At 46.8% G+C, this 20,866-nt stretch overlaps 1 protein-coding gene across 5 annotated transcripts in view; it reads right to left on the bottom strand.

Moving 5' to 3' along the window:
- ANKRD6 (ankyrin repeat domain 6) overlaps positions 1 to 20,866 on the bottom strand; it is a 191,021-nt gene that overhangs the window by 5,340 nt on the left and 164,815 nt on the right. For 3 of the 5 annotated variants that reach the window (XM_012638237.1, XM_012638239.1, XM_012638238.1), the window contains exons 5-13: positions 18,623 to 18,721; positions 13,353 to 13,451; positions 11,758 to 11,856; positions 9,609 to 9,707; positions 8,314 to 8,391; positions 5,102 to 5,206; positions 3,601 to 3,735; positions 3,080 to 3,265; positions 2,457 to 2,609 (exon numbers count right to left, since the gene is read on the bottom strand). In XM_012638237.1, the coding sequence (XP_012493691.1) occupies positions 2,457 to 2,609; positions 3,080 to 3,265; positions 3,601 to 3,735; positions 5,102 to 5,206; positions 8,314 to 8,391; positions 9,609 to 9,707; positions 11,758 to 11,856; positions 13,353 to 13,451; positions 18,623 to 18,721 (1,053 nt within the window). The remainder of the gene's footprint in view (positions 1 to 2,456; positions 2,610 to 3,079; positions 3,266 to 3,600; positions 3,736 to 5,101; positions 5,207 to 8,313; positions 8,392 to 9,608; positions 9,708 to 11,757; positions 11,857 to 13,352; positions 13,452 to 18,622; positions 18,722 to 20,866) is intronic. The other 2 variants (XM_012638240.1, XM_012638241.1) reach the window with 2 other exon arrangements.

Here is a 20,866-nt window from a genome sequence, read left to right as displayed (position 1 = left end):
CTAAGTTGTTACAAGGATCAGCTTGTCACCGCTTCCCCTTTTAAAATCAAGATAACTGTTAAATTTTCTGAGTCAGTCATCAGTTTAATGCACACTAATGGAGTAAAGTTGTGCTTCTCTGAGTTTTCCACCAAAGTACAGTATTCTTAATGAAAAGAATTGAACCCAAGAAGGGGGGGGTGGGGTGGGGTGTGTGTGTGTGTGTGTGTAGTCCTAACTACTAGAGAGGCTGAGGCAGGAGGATCACTTGAGCCCAGGAGTTTGAGGCTGTAGTGAGCTATGATCACACTACTGTACTCCAGCCTAGGTGTCTGAGCGGGACTTTATCTCTTAAAAAGAATAAAATAAAATAAAGTACATTGTAGCCCTACATGTCTAAGTTATATTGCTAGATAAAAATTCAAGCTGAAAAAAGAAAAAAAACACTTCAAAACCATAGCATGGTTCTGCTTTTGCTTAAAAGCGATATTGTTGTGAGTTATGATCTATGAGAGAGAAAACCTATGGAAAATGGAAGAGATCTCTGGGGAATGTCACTATGATACATATTTCTGTAATGTGGGATGTTTTTCCAAAAAGCACGTGTTATTTTTAAAGTATTTTTTCATATTTAAAAATCTATATCAATCACACATTACTAATTACAAAGGGAAAAGTGTACCTTTACAATGGAGGAATATGGTGGTTACCAACTTAGCTAAACGGTCAAACTTAACATGATTAATGAGACATTCTGTGTCTGCTGATGTGAGATAATTTGAAGTTTACACCATTAACTATGAAGTATTCTTTTTTCTTTTTTTTTTTTTTAAGAGACAGAGTCTGGCTCTATCACCCAGGCTGGAGTGCAATGGCGCAATCACAGCTCACTGCAGCCTTATACTCCCAGGCTCAAGCAATCATCCCACCTCAGCCTCCTCAGTAGCTAGAACTACAGTCATGTATCACTACATCTGGCTAATTTTTAATTTTTCTGTAGAGACAGGGTCTAGCTACATTGCCCAGGCTGGTTTTGAACTCCTGGCCTCAAGCGATCCTCCCGTGTCAGCCTCCCAACGTGCTGGGATTATAGGCGTGAGCTACCACATCCAGCCTATGAAATATTCTTATCAGAAATATTTAACCTGAACCTAAATACACATCTAGGCTGGTAGTTTTCAAACTTTAGCACATGCCAGCATCACCTGGAAGTCTTGTTAAGACACAGGTTGATGGACCCCATCTCCAGAGTTTTATTCATAGTTATATTAAATTAAATTCAGTAGATCTGGAATAAGGCCCACAAATTTGCCTTTTTCCCCCCACAAGTCCCCTGGTGATCTGCTGCTGCTGGTCAAGAGACCATGCTTTGAGAATCACAATTCTAGAACTAACTTAACTTTCAGTTTACAGAAACACAGGGATAGAGGAACAAGTTAAATAACACCATGAAAAACCTATCAGACAAATCTAGAATAAAACATTCTATAAAACAACTGGCCTGGATGCTTTAAAAAGTTTGTATCAGCCAAGGCAAGGCAGTGTGTGCCTGTGGTCCCAGCTACTCAGGAGGCTGAGGAGGGAGAATCATTTGAGCCTGGGAGTTCAAGGTCAGCCGGGGGCAACACAGCGAGACAACCACCTTCAAAAACCAAAAACTGGACAAAGTTAATATCATGGGGGTGAAGGCAGAAGCTAGACTCAGGGCTGTTCTAGATCGAAACCTAACAGTCAAATGCACAAAAGTGAACCTTCACTGGATCTTAGACTGAGATTAAAAACAAAAACCAGTTATAAAAAGAAAACAAAAAATTTTAGGACAATTGAGAAAATCTGAGTATAGACTGGATATTATGCAATTATTAATTTTCAGGTGTGATAACGGTATTGTGGTTACAAAGGAGAAAGTCCTTATTCTAATTCTAAGCACTCTGTAGAGGTTCCCTGTCAGAGTAGTTTGCAACTAAATCTCAAACAGTTCAAAAGAGGAAAAAAAGAGGTGTGAGACAGACAAAGCAAATATAGCAACATATTAACAACTGGTTGAATCTAGGTGAGTGTATACAAGCACTCATTACCTTATCCTATACGTTTAACAAAGTAAAAAGTTGGGAAAAGAAAAACACTATAGACATGATTATTCTAATTTTGTATGTGATGGGGAAGGGGTGTGGGGAACATCAACATATAAAAGGACTGTAAGAAAATAAGCCCCAATATTAATAGCGCTTTTTCATCACAGTGGACTTATAGGTGATTTATTTTCCTTTCTAATTTTTGAAGTGGGGATATCTTACTTTTATAATCAGAAGAAATTTAAACACGTTTTTTTAAAAATAAACATGCTTTAACAAAATTACATGAGCAGGCCCCTTCCCTGACAACCCACTGGACACTCTCGGGGCGGAAGGGTGTGCCAAAGCTAGTTTCTCCCCGAGCTCACGCTCTGCCAGAACGCCTTCCAATTGATGACTTACTTGGTGCTGGGTCTTATTCTCCATGTGCCCCAGCTTTGTATTCATTTTATCCTGGACCGACCCCAGCTCTGCTTTTATCTCCTCCACAGTGGCCTCAAGCTGGTTCTCCAGCTTGTTGATCAGAGGTTCACATCTACAACCATTGATTGGGGCCTGAGAGGGAAACAAAAAAGGAATCAATCCCTTGTTCGTTCCATTAACAATTACATTTCGAGCACCTACTATGTGCCAGGCAGCATACTGGGGGATACAGATGATGGAGGAGACAGAATCACCCGTCATAACTTTGGACCGTCCTAGAGGCCAAGCTTTGAGTGCAGTAGGCAAGGCACGGATAAGATTCAGAGAGTAAGATGGGGTCCCCATCCTCAAGCTGCTTTTATCCACTCTGGGGCCTCAAGATATCTAGTCACCTAAGGATGGTGCGGAAGGCTCTGTGACTACACCTCAGTTTGCCTTGGCCTTGGCAGCAGGAGCACATCTTCACCGTTTGCGGGGGAGGCCATCTGGCTTATCCTCAAAGCCCGTGCTTTACTAACGGCTAAAGGGGCTAACAGTCGCCAGGAATAGCGTGAAGCAGACAGCCCTGCTGAAGGGCTGTGCTCCTGCGTCCTGACAGGTACCTGCATCACTTTCCCGTCCTTGCCCCGGTACAGCGTGTAGAGCTGGTACGCTCTGAACTCATGGGGAGGGGGCGGGGAGGAACACCGATGCCTGTTCCTCTTTTTCGAGTGATTATGAGCATGCAAGTTCTTCTGGTGTCCAGGCTGTTGGTCTGCTGGTGGGGTGGGGTCAGAAAACGCTGACACCTGTTGGGGAGGAAGAGACGACACCCCTGAGCCCCGTGACATCTGCAAGAGCGATACCAGCCAACGGCTCCCATCTCACCCGTGTTCGGGCAAAGAACCCCACCTTGCTTTGCCTCACAGTGTTCCACTCCAAGCAACATATGTCAAAAGAAATATATCAGCATGCTAACCTTTTGTCTGATGTTAGCTAGATTTAATTTCTCTGCTCTGGCTGCAACCAGCAAGCCAAATGAGGTGGCTTTTTCGCTGCTGGGCGTGATAATATCAATAGACCAGGGCCCTCCGCCACCCTGCCTCCCAGCCACCCTCGCGGCTGCTTTCCTGTGCCTCCTGACCTTGGGCTTTGACTTTCTCCTGCTGTCATCCTTTGCTTTGGGCTCTGGGGAGGCTGACAGAAAATCTTCTCTGGTCTCCTCTTTTCTGATCGCAGCCTGCTCACTGCTGGGGGTGTCTCCTGCTGAGACACTGCCCTACAAAGAAAAAAGCCCAGAAGCCTGTTCTACTTAATCCTTCAGCCTTTTTCACTAATAGGGTAAAATTCTATTTGCAAGACTTCATCTAGTAAGGGGCCCATGAGAATCTTTGCCAATGACATAGATTCAGACATGGAACACTGCTTGGTGGTCTTAACTAAACATATGATGCTTTTCCTGGTTGGTTGAATATTTGGCTTTCATTTTATTTATTAGGTCACAAGCTAAATATATCCTTGGGTCTAATTCTATATTCTAGAACTCCAGGAGCCTACCACACACAAAACACCTCAGCATTAGAGACTGTTGGTCTTTTGCATTTCACCAAAACATAACCGGCTCATTCTTTGAACTTGGTCCGCCCCCCTCACGCAATTAGAAGAGTAAGAACTTTCTAAAATGAAAAAAATATCACATTTCTGGTCCTTGTAAGAACTTTTACAACTTTTATGTACAATTCACGCATATAAACTTAATTAGAGTCACAATGCCTTAATGCTAGAAATTGTTTAATTTTGAAATAGCAGATAGAAGAGCAAGTAATTGGTGATGCATTTTATGTGCCAAAAGTTGTCTCTATATCCTAGTCTTCTCTCTCCTGAGAGTGCTGAAGGCTTGGTTCATTCCAGGGCTACCATGTACAGTTGTGCAAACTGTTCACTGCACAAGGGCGCCTAGCCGAGAGGGTGGGCGGGGCGAGAGAAGCTGAAATCAACTCAGGCTCTATTTACCATGTGTGCCCTGTGCAGGGCTGGTCTACCCAGGGGTCATCTTTTTCTAGTTCGCACAAGGGAGCCATGTGGGCTACCATAGCTTGGTCTATTCGCTAAACGGAAAGAGAGGAAACAACCTATGCCAGTGGTTCTCAAACTTGATTCCACATCAGCATCACCAGGAGGGCTCATTCAAACACAGATTGCTGGGCCCCGCCCCAGAGTTTCTGATCCAGTAGCTCTGAGGTGAGGCCCAAGAATCTGCATTGCTAACAAGGTCCCAGGTGACACACTGGACACCACACTTTGAGAACCACGGCTCTACACAAATAAGGGCAGGTGTCAGAGAGGCAGTGCTGTCCACATGGCAGGGACAAAGGCCACCGACACCTGGGGCTGGCAGATGCGCCCCACAGGGTGCTGCGTGGGGAATGGGCGATACCCACACAAGGCATATGGTCTGAAACCTTGGAGGAGTGGAGGACATGAAGCCAAAGGGCAAAAGACTGGCAACACTTTGAGGAACCGTGGTGGGAAGGAGAGGCAAGGAGGGCGTGGCAGCTGCCAGACGGACGCAGCCGAAGCAGGAGCTGGCCTCCCACCCTCGGCCGGCGGGCAGAGACGGGCGCGGGCGGGAGGACTGCCCCCACCTTGCTCTGTGCCACCTCATCTCTCGGCACAGACTGGGCTCTCCTCTCTTCCTTGAGCCTCTCTCTCTTTTTCCTCAGGCTTCGCCCACGACTGAAGCGCAAGACCTGAGGGAGGCAAATGGCAGCGTTACAAACCACTGGAGTGCGCGGCATCAGCGCGCGAGAACTCTCCTCAGACCTGCTGGCACTTCCAGCCCCGCGGGAGAGACCAGGCATTCACATCGACCACCTCGGGGCCACCTGCGGCGCCTCCTAGGTCTTGTGCTGGGCACTCTAGGGACCCAGAGATGGGTAGGACAGTGTTCCTGACCTCGAGAAGCTCAAAGTCTATGATGATAATAATGACAGGCATTAATGTGAGGGGCCGGGACTGCCAAGGTACAAGCTGTGCTCCAGGGAGCACCGTTCATGTAAACCAGGACATGATGGTGGCCCCTGGAGTTAGGAATGTGGCAGCCCTGTGCCAAGCACAGTCTCACTCTCCATGGTACGCAGGACCTGAACTAGCCCATCGGATTTTCTCTTGGCCAAACTGTCCAAGTCATATTCAATTTGAGTCAAACATTATTAAGGTGTATCTGTGAGCCACGGTACCAACCGTGGGGCAGGAATCTCTTCCCCAGAAGGAAGCATTTAGTCTGCCCCTTTTGGGGCAGAACAGTAGAGTAGACACAGACAAGAAATGCATGTGGGTCAGACAGATGCAGGTTTGAACCCAATAGCAGCGGTGGTAGGGTCTCCAGGCAAGGGATTTGACCTGTGTGTGTTCTGTATTCTCAAATGTAAAACGGGGAGTTCCTGGGATTAACCAAGACGAAGTAGGTGGCCGGCACACAGAGGAACAAGTCACTGGCGGGCGTCTCCCTTCCTGCCTTCGGGCTGCTTAACTGGCAGAGGATGTTGAACCACAGAGTACAGATCTTTGAGCTGGTGGAAACCTTCAACCTATGGCCCATAACATTTAAGAGTATAAAGAAGTCCTTAGGCCAAAAAGTCCGAGAACCACTGCCCTAAGCCATTTCTAAAGCTAAACTCAGACTGACCAGAAGTCAAGCATGAAGAAAGGAAGTTACCAGTACCCACTGCTCACCTGGGTACGGACTCTCAGGACAGAAGGCAGTGCCAGAATCAGCCTGAAAGTCACTTTCAGAGGATTTGTGAAACAAATCAATGAAAAATGGCAAGTGACACTCAGAGGTCACCCAAAACCAAAATAATCATCAGCAAAATTCCCTCCATTCACTGTGTCATTAGCCAGAGAAAGAATTTTGCATGGCTTACAGCCTTTCTCGGCAAACCATACCATCCACCAAGTGGAACACCATTAATCTCTTCCAGTCCACAGAAAGCCGGGAATAGTGACCTTGAGGGCTCCAAAAGAAGTGTCCTCTTAGTACTGCTGTGGCCCATTAAAACGCATGTCCAACTAAGGGCCTAAGGCGAGGGGATTTCTCTTTTCAGACAAACAGTAAGGGTATTTATTCCTGTAACCACACATCAGAATAGTATGTTTAACATTTTATGCATATCCTAGTGTTCCTTGTCTGTGTTGAGCATAAGGTTTAGTATGTACAATTATGTGTAATATAAACCTTTGTAACATCTCATTCAACTTATTTACTACTCAACATAAACATCATTTTTTTAAAATGGAAACACAAGAGGAGAACTGCACAGGGAAATGGTCCACAGTAAAGCATTTTCCCTGTGAGTGAAGATCCTGGGGCTCTGGAAGACAAGTGACAGATGGATTAAAGACACATCAGTCTTTACGTGCCTGGGGGACACTCCAGTCCCACAAGACTTGATGATCTCTGTACGGCTGAGGACGGGGCTGCCTGTCATTAAACTGCCACATGCTAAAATGCCAGGTAAATGTGATGGATTGTGACATGTACTTTTTGATCTATCAGAGACCAGCATTTTGCTATCGGGATTCATCAATGTGATTCTGCTGATGGTTCTTTACAAATAGCTGAAGAGGTGGAACCTTCCCTTCCAGCCCTAGCAGCTTCTCCTACGTGACTCCCTCCTGTCAGCAGCTCTGTGGACTGCCAGAGACCACTGAGAAGCACCAGCTCTGTGCTCAAGAGGGTGATCGATTTTGCAAAAGATAAAAATATTAACCATTTCCAGAAACCACTAGTTATACTAAACATGTTTCTAAAACCCAAATAAAATAATGGCCATGCAAGACTCTGGGCTCAGCTGGTGTGGGACTGTGAGACAGCAAGGTGGGGATGGAAATCTTCCTTTGACTCCCTGAGACTTTGTCGTCATCTTGCAACAGTAGCCAGAATAAGATAGAAAACCAATCAGTGTTTGCTGTAATGTAATACAGAATAGCTCTGACTGGAAATAACCTAAATGTCCAACATTAAGGAAATGGTTTAATAAAATATTGATGGCAACAAAAAAGAATATTACGCTTCCATTGTAATGAATAATTATGAAGACTGCAGAACATTGTCCTATTTTGGTTAGGATATGAGGCAGGATACAAAATAGTATATACATTGTGAGCACAATTATATAAAAATTATGTGTTTGTGGAAGGTAATATGAAGAAACAAAAACAGCTGTTTCAGAGTGCTAGAATTATGGCTAGCTTATAAATTATCATTATTAAATTTCTTTATTGTTACTTAGATAATGTCAACCTTGACTCAAATGGTATCAGCCACCATTTTTCAAAATTGAATGATGGTCCAAATACAATTATTCAATAAGAAAGAAAAGAAAACTAGACTGTACTTAACTATCTCTGGTGGACATTGACTGTTTTGTCTGCCCAGAATGGCCCCCTCCCTCCTACCTTTCTCTGGGAAATGCCCTTCTCATTTTAACGCCCCTGTCCCACTGGCTCAGGAGTGGTCATTTGCCCCAAGCTCTTTAATCGTGGTCCTCTCCTGCAATGCTTTAAACTGGAACTTCTCCCCTGGCTCAGTAGCTGGGAAGCCATGACCCAGGAAGCTGGTCGTGACAATGACCTAGCCCCACGGAGACGATGATGTACATGCGTGAAGAGCTGGACTTGAAGCTTTGGTTCCCATCGTCCTGGAGGCCCACATGGATTCCTGTGTTCTCCACTGCCTGGCTAAATTCCCTATTTAAGTCAGTTTGAACTGGCTTCAGTAGACTGCAACCAGAGGAGTCCCAGCAACTTTGTAGCCCCACGTAATCAATACAAGGGAAAGTGCAGTAAATCCTACCTGCGGAGCTTTAGTGAGGAGAAGAGCAACTTCTGGGTTATTGTGGTAGCGGGCAGTCTCCAGCGGAGTCTGGCCTGCCTAGGAAAGGCACAGGGAGGGCAGGTGAGAAAGGTCCATCAACCCTGCACACACACGGCCTCGCTGGCGTGGCGCCCGCCAGGAGTGGGCAATCCTGCACTCAGTTCCCCCAGCACCTACGTGCTCAGCAAAATACAGCCACATATGTGACGTGGCCCCTCCAGTGAGGGAGCCAAGTTACACTCAGGGCACAATAATGAAAATACCCAGCACCAGAGTGCACGTGCAGACCAAGTTAAGTGCTTTAGGAAGCAAGATCTGGAGTACTGTCAAGGAATGCCTCCTGGAAGAGAGGAGGGAAGGGAACACTCAGACAGGATCAAGGTAGGACATTTCGGTTGGGGGAACAAAGGATCATGAAATCCAGCCCAGTGAGGACTCTTCCCTGAGAACAGTGAGGAAGACGCCTGCAGGGGCAGGTCAGGGCCTGGCCAGAGAGTCTCGGGAACTGGACTGTGAGAAACAGTTACGAAGCTATGGCCATGACAGGGGATCCAAAGGGGAGGGGAAGGGATTCAAGGCATCAGGAAGAGGCGACTATGCCCTACTCCAGCCCCATACAGGTTCTAGAGCTACAAGAAGGCAGCAGGAGGAAGGGGAACCAGATGCAGGAGCCAAGGAAGGCCAGGGGCCTTTCGTCAGCTGCAGCAGCCCAGGACACCCCAGACATGCCACACAGCTGTCCCACCCCAGGCCCCTCTGAGCCTTTCAGAAAGGCAGAGACCATGGGGCAGCCTCGAGGAAGAAGGGGTACCTGGGCTGGTGCCTGCTGTAGGATCTGGGGGACGAAGGGGACAAGGGAAGGGGAGGAAGAGGGTCGGGGCGAGGTGATTTGGAAGAGGAAGGAGTGAGTTTTGAGGGTGACTAATCTGATGGCCATGTGGCCATTTTCCTGAGGACCTGGGTGTTACAGGACTTTGGGTAACACCCCCTTGTCAGTTTCTGTGGACACCTCTGAGCTTCCTTTACAAGGTTGCGCTCACTGCAGCTAGGAGTCTAAGGGTGGGCCCTCAGGGCTTATCAACTCCTGAGGCTGCTCAGAGTGGGGGTCCCCTCAAGTCCCTCTGAGAGCCCCAGGAGCTCAGTGGAGGGAGTTGCCTGCTCTTTCAGAGAGCAGCTGGGCCCTTGGAGTCTGCACGGGTTTAGGCAGTAACAACATACCCCATTCTGGAAAGGGTGGGAATGGCTTTAGAAACTACCGTTGCAACTCAACTTACATTATTAACAATGGTCCCATCTGCTCCAGCTTCCAGTAAGATTTTAACCACCTTCTTGTGATTTAGGGCAGCAGCAATATGAAGTGCTGTGTCTCCAGCCTGCAATTAATCAGAAGAAAGCCTGCTAAACCCCATCTGCTCATGGCCTACAGCCCTCCAGCCCTTCATCCCCTGACCTAGGGGTGGCCCTTCAAAATCAAACTAAGATTTGCTTTAGACTGATCTGGGGCCCTTTGTTGAAGTGTTTGGTGGTTCTATTGGAAAAGATATTGGAACTAAATGACCTATGCACCGGTATCACATTCCTTTCCAAGTGAAGATACCAGAAATCACACAACAGGACTAAATGCAGGGGTTGTTGAGAATGGTGGGACCTGAAGCTTCGCAGAGGCAGGAGGGTGGACAGGAAGCCTGGGGTGGGCAGCCCAGTCATTCTGGAGCTATTGACCCCTTCCTTTGCCCAGGGAGGTCAGAGGTCAGAGAACTGCTTGGTATCTGGTGCTGGATTGAACAGAAGCAGCTGTGAAGATGGCAACTTCTGCACACTGGAGGGGTAGCAGCCCTGCTGTCAGCCGCCACAGGTGGGGCTGAAGGGCCATTAAAACCCAATCCATCTGCTGGCTCAGGATGTCCTTTGTTTGGGTCAAGACACCGAGAATCAGTGTTCGCTTAAGATTGTGTTCTACCTCTTCCCATACAGCCTATAAACAATTTTTCATATTTTCTTTATACAAAAAAGACCTTTTTACATAATCAGCTATGAAAGGAGGATACAGACAACTGCAACTGAGTGGGCCAATTCCAAATGCAAATGCTGTCATTTTCCAAACAGAATGATATAAGTAAACCAGACGAATATAAGAGAAGTGAAACAATTCATTCTCTCCCCTGTCAGGTGATCAGGAAAAGTGCCCTGATACTTTTTTCCTGAGCAGCATAAAAATTTAGCCATCTCTGTAAGTAGCAGGAGAATGTTTATTTCATTTCTGAGCCACGTAGCTGTGTGTGTTGGGGGGAAGTTCTCCAGCAGTGGTCCCCAAACTTGGCTACACACTGAAGTCAGCTGGGAGCTTTAAAAAATACTGACCCCGGACACTGTCCACTGGGACGTGTGCCCGCTCCTATCCCCTTTGGAGTGTACTATTGTAAGTAAGTACGTAAATAAATAAAAAGTACTAATCCGTGGGTCCCACCCTCAGATATTCTGATTTCATTGGTTTGCCATGTTGGGTGGGGCATGGCAGTTTTTAGAAGCTCCCAGGTGATTCTAACATGCTGGCAAGGTTGAGAAGCACTGGCTGGTGGGCTGTGCAGGGGTAACCTGATGAACTAGAATCCGCTGGGAAGGCTGGAGAATAACAGACTTAGCTGTTTCATTAGGTCAGTGGTCCTCAGTCCTGGCTGCACACTAAGATAGAGTTGTTGTTTTTTTTTTAAATACCTGTACCTCACCCCCAAAGGCTCTGGCATTTTAAAACTGGAACAGGATCCAGGAGTGGTATTTTTAATTCCATATGCAACCAGGTCAGAGACCACTGTTATAAGGTATATTTTGTTTGAATCATGATTTGATTTTTTAAAAAAAATTTCAGATTGATGCACCCCAACTCAGAATAACCAAACAATGTATCACTTAGGCATCAATATATACCAAGACAATCTATGTTTTTAAATCCAAATGGCTACTGAAAAGCATGCACATTTCCATGGAAGACTGTAATAATCACAGCTTTATTTCAAAACCCCATTACATGGCATAGCTACAGATCATGTACCTAATCTTACAGAAATGAGAGACTCTACTGGCTCAAGTAAAAGTAAGTGGCAGTGCAAGGAGCAGAACTCAGGGAGTCATGAGCTCCTAATTCCCTTGCTTCTTTACTAAGCCACACTCTTCCTTGCGGGTTTCCTTTTTAAAATCACATTAAAAACAAAACCCATCCCAGGATCTCCACAAAATGTTCAATATGCAAATGTGGTGATATGCACGGGAGTGATAAGGGTGCTTTCTCTAGGAGGCCAGATAAACCAGGGCCACTAGAATTCAGTGGGATACCCATGCAAAGACCAGCACTGTTTGTGCTGACACACCTGTCAGGTGGCCCTGTGGGAGGGTGCTGGCGGCCATGAAGAGGATACATGCACTGACCTGGTTCTTTTCATGGACAGAACAGAAAGCACTGAGGAGCAGCCTAATGATGGACAAGTGATTATAGCGCGCAGCAACGTGCAAACAGGTGTCGCCTGCCTGCGGACAGAAATCAAACTCTGAGCACAGTCTGAACAGTTACAAAACAGAGAAAAATGAAAACAAAATATCATTTCAAAGCTGGCGGACGATCATATGTTCTTTAGGGGATGTTGATCTGAATTATAAGCATCTCTTTTAACATTGACGTTCCACTCTAAGATTTGCGGTCCTTTGCTGCTGTGGGCAGCCCTGCTCGTTTTCTGCCTGCGCAGAACCACCATGTGGCCAAAGAGACTCTCTGCTTGCATGGTTATGAAACTAGATGTCTGTTCCCCTCCAGACTTCAGAAGGGGGACGGGGGGTGGTCTGCTTACCCAGCACCCGATAAGGCTCCACTGGCCCTGGCCTCCGCTATAACCCAAAGGGGACTGAACTAAGGCCAACGCACTTGCTTTGGAAATGAGCCTCTCCCAGCACAGATCCATCGTGGCTGAGAGGACAGGGTAGCAGGGTGAGTTGTCAAATTTTAAGAGCACGTGTGTCTCCCAAAATTCAACAGCATCCCATTTCAGTAGGACTCCGATATCCCATGTGGAGCAAAGTAGCCTGGGAAGCTGATGAGGAAATAATTACGGGAGTAAAAAAAGGGCATTCAGAGAAACTCAGGGTCAGCATCTTCCTCAGGGGGCACGGAGGGAATTCTGCTCCCAGAGAGACAACAACAAAACTGGAGACAGAAAGTCATGATGTCCTGCAGTGTCCTCTTGACATTTTCATTCAAGCTCTGTCTACAGAATGGTGACGATTCAGCTCAACTTTCTCCCCTGGATTGAGAAGGAGCCAAGCTCAAAAAGCTGAGGTTCAGAACATTCTAGAACAGTCTTAGATGAGTCTGTACCCAAACAGGGAGACCCTCAGCTGAAGCCACTTTTGAGAGAAGCCCCAGGTTTTCTTGCCAATGTGGCCAAGGGATGGGATTTACAAAGGAAATACAGATTCTTTGTGGAGGAAGGAGGGATAACTCCTGCCACCTTTCAGGTCAGCTCATCCCGAGGATGCCTCAGCAATGGATAGGGCCTGCCCTCTGTGGAGGCCGGGCGGGGGCGTCATAGACCTCCCCTGTAAATGGCATCACCCCATATTTGCTGATAATAATACAACACTCTACATGGGCGGAGACTTTCTTTAAACATTTAACAGGCTTCCTAGACTGTCATTGGCCAGACACACACTGTTAAGAAATGATAAAATGAACCAAAGTTGAGGAATGAAGGGAAAAGGATGGGAGAAAAACAGTATTTCCAAGTCTTTTGATTTCTCTTCTCATGCACCTAAATGACCCCTTAGGAAATTAGCAAAAAATGAATAGTCCCCAAACACTTTTTACATTTTAAATCCTATAATAGATGTTAATACTTAAGTATGCTTTTGGGATTATTTTCTGGAGTGATGAGAAAGAGAGGGAGAGGGAGATGGAGGGAGAGAGAGAGGGGAAGAGAGGAAGAAGGGACGAGGGGAACAGGGGGAGAGGGAAGCCAGTTTTGTTCACCCACATTATTTTTGAGGTCGGCACGGGACCCGCCCAGCAGGAGGATGCGAGTGCTCTGGGAGTGGCTGTTCTGGCAGGCCAGGTGCAGAGCTGTGTTCCCCGCCTTGGAAATAGGCAGAGAGAAGGGAGGACACGTTAGCAAGCCGCTTCTGCACAGACCTGCGCACCTTGCAGGGGGGCAATACTTACTCAGGAGGAAAACAGTCAGCTCTCACGGTCTCTGCCTTCTGATCGGCGGTCCCAGCAGGGGTGCTTCAGAGGCAAGAACGTTTAATTTGGAATCCAAACAGGCAGAAGAGTCCTGTATATATCATAAAACCTTGGCTCCAAGTCCTGGCTCTGCCACTTACTAGTTGAAAGCCACGGGGCAAGGCCCTTCAAATGCCCAGCTTTGAATTCCTTACCTGTGCAATGGAGGCTTTTTTGAATCCATTCTTGTATTTTTCTTGAAACATCAAAATTTGAACTATGGGGAGGAGGGGAAGGGGCAAAAACCTACCTAATGGGTACAATGAAGACTATTTGTGTGACAGGCACACCTATCGCCATGACTTAAGCATTACAAAAGTGATCCATGTAACCAAACACATTTGTACCCTCCTTAATATCTTGAAAAAAAATCAAACTATGAACAAGGTGTGCCACTTATCAGGCAATACAGTTGCACCTGTCACTTAGCATACGGATTGAGACCCTTTTGCTTTTTGACTTCTACCTTCAACACGCCACGTCACGGCGACAACCAAGGGTCAGAATAACATCCACAGCAATTTTGCAGGAAAACTGCATGACGTGAACAGAATTTTTGAGTCTATGAGAGTAGGGCCTGCAAGGCCACTGATAAACCCGAGAAAAGCAACAAGAAAAGGGGGCAGCACGATAGATTTCGTGTTGTCGGGGGGCCTGCAAGCACTCAGGAGGTTACACGCACAGCTCGGTGTGTTCTGCAGAGCTCGGACGCTGGCTCAGGCCTGAAGTTGCCGGGCTCAGAGCAGCAACCGCTCGTCCCTCACCCGGTCTACTCCCCACCGCATCTCACAGCAGGGGCTGCCGACACTCCAGGATGTTAGGTTCCTGACCTTTTGAAAAGAGAAATGAGGTGTTTTGTTTTTGTTTTTTAATGGAGGGAAACTGGACGTGGCCAGTTCACTTGCCTCTTCTTATAACCTTAGCCCTAACGGGGCTGGGCGGATCTTTTTCCTACTGTTACCTCCAGGAATATGGAGCACTGTAAGCCTGAGGGTTTAGTGAGCTCAGTGGTTCTCGCCCCTTGGCTGCACCTTAGAATCGCCCGGGGGCTGTTACACACCGGTCACAGCTGCAGCCCTTCTAGGGCCCTGGATTCACTTCACCTTGGGGCTGGGGTCTGGCTGTCCCAGTTTTACCACCGAAAGTCCTGCATTCTGGGAAACCCCTCAGTCCGGGGCAAACCGGGACAGGCAGTCACTCTAGGCCTGGTCTTCAGGGTTTTTCTTAAGTTTGATTTTTTTCTTTCTTTTCTTTCCTTTTTGTGTTTTTTTTTTGTTTTTTTTTTTTTTGAGACAGAGTCTCACTCTTTTGCCCCTGCCAGAGTGCCGTGGCGTCATCCTAGCTCACAGCAACCTCAAACTCCTGGACTCAAGCAATCCTCCTGCCTCAGCCTCCCAGGTAGCTGGGACTACAGGCATGCACCACCATGCCCGGCTAATTTTTTCTATTTTTAGTTATTTGGCCAATTTCTTTCTATTTTTAGTAGAGACAGGGTCTCACTCTTGCTCAGACTGGTCTCGAACTCCTGAGCTCAAATGATCCGCCCACCTGGGCTTCCCAGAGTGCTAGGATTACAGGCGTGAGCCACCGCATCCGGCCTTTTTTGTGTTTTTGCTTAAAGTTCTCCAGGAGAGTGTGATGTGCAGCCAGGTGGAGAGCCACTGCTAACTTAGTTCTCAAGAGGAGATCTGCCCACGTTTCAAATGCTCTGTTCCCGAGTTGTCTCCAAGTTGTCAGCTTCATGGCAGTCATTAAGTATATGAATAAATGAGTGAAACGAAATGTGGTGGTCCATACCAAAGCTGATCTTGCCAATAAGAAAACATCAATGATATGGAAGAGCATTTGGATCAAGAAAATGGAAGACCACAAGTTTGGATAAACAAATTGTGGTAGATCCATATAATGGGATACTACTCGGCAATAAAAAGGAGCAAACTATTCAAATACGTAACAACACAAAGCAATCTTAAAAACATTACGCTAAGCAAAAGAAGTCAGACACAAAAGGCTACATACTATGTGGTTCCATTTACATCTGCAGTCCCCAACCCCTGGGCTGTGGATGGGTACCAGTCCATGGCCTCTTAGGAACCAGGCTGCATCAATGGCCTGAGCTCCGCCTCCGCACCCCCACCCCACCCCTACCCCCATCCGTGGAAAAACTGTCTTCCATAAAACCAGTCCCTGGTGTCAAAAAGGTTGGAGACCACTGATGTACATGACATTTTTGAGAAGTCAAAACAGATTTGTGGTTGCCTGGACTGCGAGAGGGTGATCGGGGTAAAGAACTTTTTGGAGTGATGAAAACATTCTATATCTGGTGGTGGTGATTACACAACTGTATACATTTGTCAAAATTCATAGAGTATGATTTCATACCTAAGATGAACTTTATGCATATAAATTATATCTCAAAACCTAACATTAAAAAAAGTGGCCTAAGGTAGATCAATGTAGCAGGCATTTTTTCCCTATCCTGAGTAATGGCTACTGATTTCCCAGACAGGAGCTGCTATATTTGCTGAATAAGAAGGATCTTCCTAAAGGCTTCGCTAGAGGCTGTGGCTGGTGCAGAATGTAGAGGTCCCTCTTCTGAGATGGCACGAGTTACCTGACCTGCCCTTCCCAAGGCTTTCCACGGTATTTTGGGGCCCTCCATGGGATAGGAGGCAGTACGGTGGAACAGACAGACCTGGGCTAGTTTATGGCCCTAACTGTGTCACAAATGAATCCTGTCTTAGTCAAGTATTCTACCAGCTCCCAGCTTAAACTTGTCCATTAATTGGGACCATTTACTTCTCAGGGCTGGTATAAAAAGCAAATGTAATTACACACCAACTCAGGTTCCAGACCATGTACCACTTTGAAGAAATAGAGCAGTCGCCAGCCTGCCAAGTGGTGAGCCAAGCACTACTGCAATGTTACGGCGCATAGCTTGCTTCTTTCCCCCAAGCTTTGACCCAGGAGGGAACCTTAAGAAACGACCAGTAAATGACAGCACAGAGCTGTGTGCAGCGCCAAGAGAGAGCTGCAGAAACATCATGATGTTCCTTCAGGGAGGGAGAGGCCCTGCAGGCCTGGGTTGGGGTCTACAGGCAGAAACGAGTAGGCTACCCCTGAGGGGTGGGCACCAGGAGGAGACGGTGAGCCCCACTCTGAGAGTGACGGAGGGGCGTGCTGAGAAAGGGGCAGGGGAGAGCTCCGGAGTAGGCTGGGAGAGGCCTCCAGACAGTGTCAGGCTGGGGGGCTTTCCTGGAAGGTTCCTGAGCAGAGGAAGAGCAGGATGGAGAAGGGTCTAGACTCCAGCCAGTCAGTCTACGTTGAGGCTTCTGAAATAACCCAGGGACACTTAATAATGAGCATGGGAAGAGGAACAGATGTCAGACTTAAAGGAAACATCCTAAGAAGTGATGAGGGACTGGAGAGGGAAGACAGCCAGAAGGGAAGAAGAAACATCACTACCCTCTCCCTGTCTCCATGAGCACAGGGATGGGTTAACCATACTCTCCAATGAGCCAACAGAAAAGCAGTGAGAGCCGGGAGATTTCACAGGGAGTCAAAGCCACCAGCGTGGGTCCTCTTACTCCCCATGTAGATTACGTTCACTGAGGAGGTTCAAGCTTTCATTTCTATTTCCTGCAGCATGCCAGATCCAGAGAAGTCACTTCATGGATGGAGCACATTTCTAATAGGTTGTTTAATATTACATCTTTTGCCTGACACTGCTGTTGAAGATCTTGTGTGTAGGTGTTGTAAGCTAGAGATACTATTGTTTCAGATCCGACTTGGCCACAAAATTGTACACTGTGTGTGTACGTATTAGGGAGGCTACTACGGCTGCCACCCAGAGTCCCATTCTAGCACGGCTGATTCACTACCCCACTGCTACCAGATGAAGCCATCCCTCCATCCTCTGATGCCAACTGCACAGGTGCATTGTGGGAAACCCTCGGGCCCCATCCGACCCTTGCTACAGACCCAGCCTGGCCATCCCAGGACAGAAAAGAGGGCAGAGGCCCTTCTGTTGTCCTTTCTTACCTCCACTGCAAATATCCCACAGGTACTGACAGTGCTTTTTTATTTTTAACATAAAATATGCCTCTCCTCCTGATTGTAAAAGAAATAATCTATTCATTTGGAAAATCTGGGAAAGGTACAAAAGAATTAATAAAAACAAAATACAAATCAATCATAGCCTCGATCCCCAGAGATAACCACTGTTACCATTCTGGTGATATTCTTCCATGCTCACATTTTTTATAATAATATGTACATTTACATTAAGCATTGGGACATGTAGTATACACAATTTTATATCCTTTTGTCATGTTCTTTATCAAGAGCATTATCTTCAAAATTATGAATTGAATACTAATATTCTATGAATGAATGAACAATTTTAAATCCTCCTCCTCACATTTTTTTTAATATTATAACTATTGCTATCATGAACATCTTTGTGGGTAAATTTTTACAAGCATGTTTTATTGCTTTTTTAGATGAGAGTCCAAGAAGGATAGTTACTGGGCAAGAAGACAGGACCATTTTTAAGGCTTCTGATTTGTTTTGCCAAGTTGCCTCCCAAAGGTGGTCGTTCCCACCACACTTCTCCCAGCAGTATCAGAGAGTGAGCCCACTTCCCCGCACTCTGGCTAATATTCGGTTTTAGCATTTTAAAATTCTTTTGCTGGCATTTAAAAAAATCAACTCCCTAGTGCTGTATTTTTTAGTAGTGTCAAAACGATGGGGACGGTAATCTGATGTAGGTTTCCAGAAGCAGTTGGGGGGCCTCTCACATCAGCAGGGGTTTAGCGCTGTTGGTAGCCTTGTTCCTGACCTAGAACTTCAATCTGCTTCTAGCCTTCTCTGCAAATAAAACTCCTGGGTGGAAATGACCTTGCCAGGCTCCACGTGACCCTCTGTGCTCTCGCTCTGCTCACGGAGAGGCGGCTCCCACAGGAAGGGAGACCCACAGCCATCCTCACCTGCGAATGAGGCGTTCTAGTGCCTGCCGGGCCTCACCTTGTTCCTGGCAAGCACGTTGGCTCCCGCTTTAACAAGCAGCTTGACTGACTGGCTGAAACCGTGCCAGGATGCTTCATGCAGGGCCGTATTCCCGTCCTAAGGAACACACGAGGGAGAAGCACATTACCCAAGGCCTAATTCTTCTCATTATAATCAATAACTGAGCATCATTGTGGATTTTCACGGTACACCAGAGGGCCTTTCTCGAGCAGGGCTCCTCGTCTGGACCACAGAATACAGAAAATGATTCGAGTGGTCATTTCCCCATTCTCCCAGGAATGGTACACAGAAAGATTCATTCTAGATGCACAACAGAGAAATGAATTCATGATGTCCAATGGATGTCTTAGGCATTAGGTCTGCGCTGCTCTTGGCAAGAGAGAAACCCTGCCATGACCGAGCAAAGGAAGAGTCCAGCTTCACAAGTTCCAGGGGCACGACAGGTAGCTCTTCCCCTACTTTTTTCACCAAAATTTAATCTCATCCAGCTTAATCCAAAAGGCTCAGGGCCGCAAATAATGAGCAGGCACTGAGGAAACAATGATTTGGAAGTAAGATAAATAAGTGTCCTCAATGTGTAGCTCTTTAATAAAGACCAATTATCAAATACAGTTCATATTTGCTCAACTTACTATTTTTTAAAAACGAAACATCATTAAGTACAATGAATTGAGTGGGGTGGGGCCGGGGAGGGAGGAGCATGGAGGGGGAGGGAGAGACACCCCTGTGCTGTTCCAGGCCAGGGTTCTGGGCGGTCAGCTGGAGCCAGAGCAGGCGCATTCTGCAACCGCACCCAGGTTCCGGCTCCGGCTTTTACTCAACCACACCTGTACTCCTGGAAATAGCTAGAAAGATGCACAGAAAAGACAAGGCCTCATGCTGCTGACACCCACAAGGGGAAGTCAAGGGGCCCAAAGGTCAGGGGCCTGGGCAGTGCTGGGAATGGTATCAGCTATGTGTGGCCCAGACAGAGAGACCCACGTCAGCAGCAGGAAGCAACAGGGAAGGGGGTACTGACCAGAAGAGGGAGCGGGGTGTGGGGGTTCCGGGTGCTGGGGATGCGCTGCTTCTTTCCCTGGGTGCTCACCAGGTGTGTTCAGCTAATGAAACTCATCGAGCTGCAAGCTTATGATTTTTTTTTTCTTTTTTTTTGAGACAGAGTCTCACTCTTTTGCCCCTGCCAGAGTGCCGTGGCGTCATCCTAGCTCACAGCAACCTCAAACTCCTGGACTCAAGCAATCCTCCTGCCTCAGCCTCCCAGGTAGCTGGGACTACAGGCATGCACCACCATGCCCGGCTAATTTTTTCTATATATTTTTAGTTGTCCAGATAATTTCTTTCTATTTTTTTTTTTAGTAGAGACGAGGTCTCGCTCTTGCTCAGGCTGGACTCGAACTCCTGAGCTCAAATGATCCGCCCACCTGGGCTTCCCAGAGTGCTAGGATTACAGGCGTGAGCCACCGCATCCGGCCTTTTTTGTGTTTTTGCTTAAAGTTCTCCAGGAGAGTGTGATGTGCAGCCAGGTGGAGAGCCACTGCTAACTTAGTTCTCAAGAGGAGATCTGCCCACGTTTCAAATGCTCTGTTCCCGAGTTGTCTCCAAGTTGTCAGCTTCATGGCAGTCATTAAGTATATGAATAAATGAGTGAAACGAAATGTGGTGGTCCATACCAAAGCTGATCTTGCCAATAAGAAAACATCAATGATATGGAAGAGCATTTGGATCAAGAAAATGGAAGACCACAAGTTTGGATAAACAAATTGTGGTAGATCCATATAATGGGATACTACTCGGCAATAAAAAGGAGCAAACTATTCAAATACGTAACAACACAAAGCAATCTTAAAAACATTACGCTAAGCAAAAGAAGTCAGACACAAAAGGCTACATACTATGTGGTTCCATTTACATCTGCAGTCCCCAACCCCTGGGCTGTGGATGGGTACCAGTCCATGGCCTCTTAGGAACCAGGCTGCATCAATGGCCTGAGCTCCGCCTCCGCACCCCCACCCCACCCCTACCCCCATCCGTGGAAAAACTGTCTTCCATAAAACCAGTCCCTGGTGTCAAAAAGGTTGGAGACCACTGATGTACATGACATTTTTGAGAAGTCAAAACAGATTTGTGGTTGCCTGGACTGCGAGAGGGTGATCGGGGTAAAGAACTTTTTGGAGTGATGAAAACATTCTATATCTGGTGGTGGTGATTACACAACTGTATACATTTGTCAAAATTCATAGA

The sequence above is a fragment of the Propithecus coquereli genome, unplaced genomic scaffold (assembly GCF_000956105.1).
Source record: "Propithecus coquereli isolate 6110/MARCELLA unplaced genomic scaffold, Pcoq_1.0 Scaffold127, whole genome shotgun sequence".
Taxonomy (NCBI): domain Eukaryota; kingdom Metazoa; phylum Chordata; class Mammalia; order Primates; family Indriidae; genus Propithecus; species Propithecus coquereli.
This window is presented reverse-complemented; position numbering and strand designations above follow the sequence as displayed.